The sequence below is a fragment of the Suricata suricatta genome, chromosome 4 (genome assembly GCF_006229205.1).
Source record: "Suricata suricatta isolate VVHF042 chromosome 4, meerkat_22Aug2017_6uvM2_HiC, whole genome shotgun sequence".
Taxonomy (NCBI): domain Eukaryota; kingdom Metazoa; phylum Chordata; class Mammalia; order Carnivora; family Herpestidae; genus Suricata; species Suricata suricatta.
In genome coordinates, this window is record NC_043703.1 from 114,324,037 (window position 1) to 114,329,723 (window position 5,687).

The window sequence follows — 5,687 nt, forward strand, 5'->3', positions numbered from 1 at the left end:
CCAGAGCTGAATCTCCTCTACCTCTTGTCATTTTGAAGCCTCCAATTGTTTCCTGGGGATACCCCAGAACTCCACATCCGGCAGAGCGGATGGCCTTGCCGGCACATTCACCTGTACAGCCGGGAATAAAACATGCTCACAGAGGTAAAACATGCTTTCCCCAGGCAGCATTTTATTCTAATGAAGCTTGCAGGTGACCTCTGCCCCTAAAGGGAAGAGAGGAAATGCAGATGAAAGAGGATATGCAGGAGGTGAGACAGAGGGTCCGGGCGAGGACTGTAGAAGACAGAGCTGGGCCACGGAGTTTGCCGAGTGAAGGGGAGCAAGAAGGAGCGTGCATGCTGGCCCAGCTCTAAAGGAAACGCATTGCCATGTCAGCCCCTGAGCTGAACCAGTTGCTCTCATCAGAGAAGAAAGGGCTCAGACCTCAGGGGACATGGATGAAGAGAGCAAGGGGAACATGGCCTGGACAGGGTCTCTAAGAGCCGAGCTCTTTCCACTGAGAACATGGCCCCCCAATCAGGCAACTGGGAATTCTGGAAAATCAACTGGAAAAGCCCTGAACATCAGTATCAGGAGAACTGCTTGGGTGGTCTGAAGCAACTTTCATGTGATAAATCTGAGGGTTCTCTGAAGCGAAAGGGAACCCCAAGGTTCCCATCACCTTACTAAGGCAGTTTGAACTTTTAAATCCTCTCTGCTCTCCTATCCTTTTCCAAGATCTCCCTTCCAGTCCATCTGCCTCTATGGGGTCAGAGAATTCCCAGCCAAAGCAGATGAACTCCAGGATGCTTCCAGGACAATTCTGAAGCCAGAAAAGTGAAGGTGCAAAGTCACCCTGGCATATGGAAGAAAGAGAGGCATTTTCTCTAGTTCAACAAGCATCAGAGCTCAACGTGCAGACTCGGGACCTGTCCCGTCATGGTTCTGATGGGATGTAGGGCCGTTTACAGATGAAAAGGAACTTATTATCACAGGAGGCATCATTCCATGACTGAAGCGAGGACATCTTTATATTGGCACAGTGTTCATTGTTTCCAGCATTATTGGGCTCACCTGGAATCCAGAACCTACCAAAGGAAAAAAACAAAGAAAAACTTATATCCAGTGAAGAAATGAGTGACTTCAATCCCAGCTTCGGTCCTGAGTGATAGCATCACAAGTTTTTGTACCCATGACTGAGAGGAAGGGGATTGGTGAGCTGACAACCTCAAAGCCTGAAATCACTCTCCCAACTTGGGGCCAAGCCAGCCCACTGCTCTCATGACCCTATGCAAACCCACACTGCAAAGACGGAGACATAGAACAGGGGCCCTGCCGAGGATGAGTGGAAGGCCATGATGCCAAACCCCAGATGACATGGAGAGGCCACGGATTTGTCCCCAGTCCCACAGGGAAATTAGTGGCAGAGGTGAGCTAGATCGCAGTTCAGTGCTCCTACCACCTGAGGACTGAACCACAAACCCTGTAGTCACCATGTCCTTTGTGCCCTGGTCCTGGCCAAGGAAAGTCAGTTTGGGAAGGAAGCTCTGGAGCTTACCTTGCACTCTGGACCTTGTTGAATGGAGTATCATCTACCCAGTACCAGTCCCCCTCACTCCCGGCTTTGGTCAGGCCGATCCAGTAGAAAAGTCCACCTGCCATCTTGTACAGAAACTCCTGTAGGGAGAGAGAGGGGATGAGGCACCTGCCATGACGCACAGTGGAACATCTGTCTCTCTGGCTGTTCTTCACCTGTCCTCAGTGACAGCCCCACAGACACACCACACACACTGACCTCTCTCAAGCCCTTTCCTGTCCCTGCCCAGAGTCCGTCTTCCAAAGTCGGATTTGTCTTTGCCCCACAACTAACAGACTCAGGTCTCAAGGTCCCAGGCCTTTCTGCCCCTCAGGAAGCAGGTGCTGGAGTACAAAAAAGACTCAGCTAACCCCCAGAGCAGGGACCCCAGGAGAAGAACCCAGATACTAGTAGCTGAAATGCAGTGAGCACTTAATATGTATAAGCCACCATGCATGTATATGCATCCAGTCAGCTGTTCTCGGAAGCAGGTACTATTAACATGTGTGTATCATTGATCAATAGGCTGACCTAATGAAGCTAAATAAACAGCCAGGACTCTGGGACCAGTTAGGAGCAGGGTTAGGGCTCTAGACTCCAGAGCACACACTCTTACCTGCTCTACTAGTCCACCTCTCAGATGAAAGGGGCTTGTTCAATATTCCATCACTAGGTAGGAGACTTCTTGGGTTACATAGTGTTATTAATGCTATTCACAAAAGTTTTTGTTTTCTGGGCATATGGAAAGATTGTACCTCCCTGCCCTCTCTGAAACTAGGACCACTGCATCATTTGCTTTGGCCAACGAAATGTGAGCAAAAGTGAGACCTGTCATTGCCAGGCAGAAGCTTAAGAGCCAATATACAATTTGCCATGTTCTCCTTTTCTGCTTCAGCAACTGTGGAAACATACAGTGAGATAGAATCTCCTTTGGCCAAGGTCCTTGAGTGACCACACGGGCCGAACCGCTTGCAGGCCCTTGCTGGACATGTAGTGCAACTGAGAATAATCTTTCATTGTTGGGTCACTGGTACTTGGGGATTTTTGTCACTGCACCATAATCGTGCCCATCCTTCCTGATATAGCTGTTACTGCACCCTTTTCTAGGGCCTATTGGAACAGCACTTACCTGTTCACTCTCTGAGGTCACTGAGGTCAGTTGCGAATTCCTGGACACACAGAACTGCTGGGCACTGTACCAGGTCTTTGGGACTTTAGAAAAGTAATAAAAGTTCCCCTTGAAGTACTTCCAGCCTTGAGAAACCATCTGCAGGATGTCATCTGGAGAATAAGGGTGAAGGTGAACACAGGGGTTCCTGTTTCCTCTGGGTGCTGGCTGGGGTTGGTTCTCGAGTGGAAGCCCAAAGACAGTAGTGAATGGGGCTGGGCTTTGGGGTCCGTGGGTCCTTGTGTAGGGGCTCAGAGACACTGTCTCACATTCTGAAGGTCTGGCTGAGAGTGGTAGTGTCTCTGGGCTCAGATAGGGTAGAGCTAGAGATATTGATCAAGAATCGGTCCCTCCCACTAAGAGGATACAATTTTCTGTTGGCCATCACAAGTGGCTGAGCCCCCGGGCTTCTGGGATGGAACTTAATGGATAAATGGGTGGACCAGGACTGAGAGACTCCCTAATGCCTTCATATCTGTGCCTTAGGGTGAGAGCCCATGCTGGCCCCTGGTCCCTTTTCTCCTGAATAGCCCCTAAGTCCTCTGAGCCCACTGCTGAATCTTCTTAAGTTTCCAACCACATCTGCCCAGCTCCTCTTCCCCTTCCCTCCACATGTGCCAGCCCAATGGCCTCAGGCCTGAGGCTGGCAAGGCTCCACAGGCCACTGGTCAGTTTGCAATGTTCTTTTCTGGATCACTTACTTTGCTGTTTGAGCAACTTGCTGATATTCTCCAAACTGGTCTGGAGTTCCCGGACTTTTGCATTTAAAGAACTGGCTTTATCCAAATTTCTTTTTAACTCTGGAATTTGGGCATTTAAGTGATTGACCGCCTCCCAACTGCTTGTTAACATCTGGATCTGTGCATTGGCTTCCTTCACACCAGTTTCCAACTTCCAGATCTGAGAACGCACATGGTCCAGGCTGGCATTCACCTTCTGGACCTGAATGCCCGTTGCCTCCATGCCGCCTCTATTCCTCTTAATCTCAGAGCCGAGAGTGCTGATGTTGTCCACACGACCTTTCAGCAACTGAGCATTGGTCTTCACCTCTGAAATTGTACGCATAAACCAGGGATCTAAATTTGAAAAAGTCAAGAGGTCAAGGAAAGTGCTGGGAGTGCTGTCAGGGTGACAAAAGGAAGGGAAAGGAAGGGATAGGCTTAAGCTACCCAAAGGGCTGTTGCTTACCCTCCTTTCATTCGTAACATATTCATTCAACAAACATGTGATAGGCACCTGGCACTTGCTGGGAACTCTTGCAGATGCAGGTAATGCACAGATTGATAAAACACAGACCGTCTGTTGGAAGACCTCATAGGCGAGCAGAAGCAGGGATTAGTACCCAGTCCTAAACTTGCTTTGTGTGTTCAGGGCACATTTGGTAAAAGGATGCCCTCAGTTACTCCCTTGTTGCACCCCTGGGAGCTCCATCACTTGATTGCCAGCTCCTCCTTTCAGAGGTCCCTACAGTGGCATCCGCTAGGGCAGCACCCTTCCCACATCTCCCCCCAGGCCCCTTGTGGCCATGATGAAGGCCAGACATGCAGGCTTCCAATATGGAAGTGACTTCTCCAGAGAATATGGAAAGAGGGAATTATGAAACCATTTCTCCCCTTCCCTTATCCCACCCACCATGACACTGCTCAGGTTACAGGCTCAAGTGGCAGAGAGGAGACCGAAAAACAAACTAAGAGGAAACTCTGCTCAGAGGCTCCAAGTCTGAGACCAAATATGTTCCAAAGCTTTGAGGGGAGAAAACAGATGTTGCCTCCTCCCCCTGCTTTCTGAAGACCTGGTGCGAGGAAGAAGGTTCTGCTAGCAGGGAACATGAGGGGCTAGGTGGAGCAGAAGAGGAGGAAAAATAAGTCACACAACCAGTGAATAAGTAGGAAGTTTTCCTTGACATGACCTCAGCAGGAATGGGAAGAAGAATGAAAAAAGCATGAGGGGGTCCTCATGAGAATAGTGAATCAGGAGACCTGTTGGCTCATTGGCAGACTCTCCACCTAGTCGGTTAGGGCTGAATGCAGTTGGAAGTCCTTCTTTTGTAAGGTCAGGAAACATTTCGCTCAGTGTTAGCAGCTGCCCACAAGGCTTTACACAAAAAAGACACAGCTTGGGGGGTTGGGGAGGGTGGGGATGATATGAGATGAAGAAATGGGGGAATGTTTCTGGGGGACAAAGGAGGATGAACATGATAAGCTTGAGCGTAATGAGCTTGAGCCCAAGCATGCAAGTGCTGATCTCAATCCAGAAAATCTCCCTGGGACTGGGAAGCAGAGAGCAGCAGCTCCTCTTACTGGGAACAGGGGACCCTGAGACTACATGTGGGAAGAGGTGAAATGAGACAAATGGAAAAGCCAGAGCTGGGAGACACAACCGGACACAGAGTTTGCATGTTGAGGGAGCCAGCGGACCATGGAAAAGAACCAAGCTCGGACGATAGATAGAATGTGAGGACTTACAGAGAGCGGCCTGCAGCAGGATGGTGGTGGCCAGGCCCAGCGTCAGGATGATGACTGCAGCCCGGACTGTGAGAGATTTCCTCAGAACCAGAGATGGATCTGTCTTGGGAGGAGGCTCTGCCAGAAGAAGAAGAGAACATGTGTTGAAGGACCCGCCAACAGCACACCGCAGAGCACCAAGCAGATTCTGAGCGGAGGCTGGTGCTTACCTCGGGGCCAGAGGGCGATGTTCTGTTTATCTACACTGAAGTGCACATCCGGGACCTCACTCTCAGCAGCCTTCATCCTGCACACTCGCACCTGCAGCACAGGTACTTCCAGCTGGCTGCTTCCCCCAAGGGCATTTTATCTAGAAAAAGTGGGAAGTGAGTCCCACAGGAGGTCATCATGTCATCCCAAAGTTCCCCATTCTGGCTTAGACACCTTGCCTGGCCTCAGCCACATCTCAGTCCTCTCCGCAAAGGTCTGAGCTCTCAGGAAGAGGCCTCTTGTCTTC

At 50.2% G+C, this 5,687-nt stretch overlaps 1 protein-coding gene across 1 annotated transcript; it reads right to left on the minus strand.

Annotated features, from left to right (window-relative positions):
• Window positions 1-919: 919 nt before the first annotated feature.
• CD207 (CD207 molecule) lies at window positions 920-5,476 on the minus strand. Its single transcript, XM_029936317.1, has 6 exons — window positions 5,401-5,476; window positions 5,192-5,308; window positions 3,428-3,802; window positions 2,688-2,839; window positions 1,541-1,659; window positions 920-1,070 (listed from the first exon to the last, which is right to left on the minus strand). The coding sequence occupies exons 1-6, from the start codon at window positions 5,474-5,476 to the stop codon at window positions 920-922; spliced, it is 990 nt and encodes a 329-aa protein (XP_029792177.1).
• Window positions 5,477-5,687: the final 211 nt, after the last annotated feature.

Bases quoted from the DNA above. Each gene is read 5' to 3' on its own strand.
- CD207 (XM_029936317.1), bottom strand. From the start codon at position 5,476: ATGAAGGCTGCTGAGAGTGAGGTCCCGGATGTGCACTTCAGTGTAGAT. The intron at 2,840-3,427 runs GTAAGTGATCCA...CTTATTCTCCAG, and splicing joins CAAGTTGCTCAAACAGCAAA to ATGACATCCTGCAGATGGTT. The intron at 1,660-2,687 runs GTAAGTGCTGTT...CTCTCCCTACAG, and splicing joins TGACCTCAGAGAGTGAACAG to GAGTTTCTGTACAAGATGGC.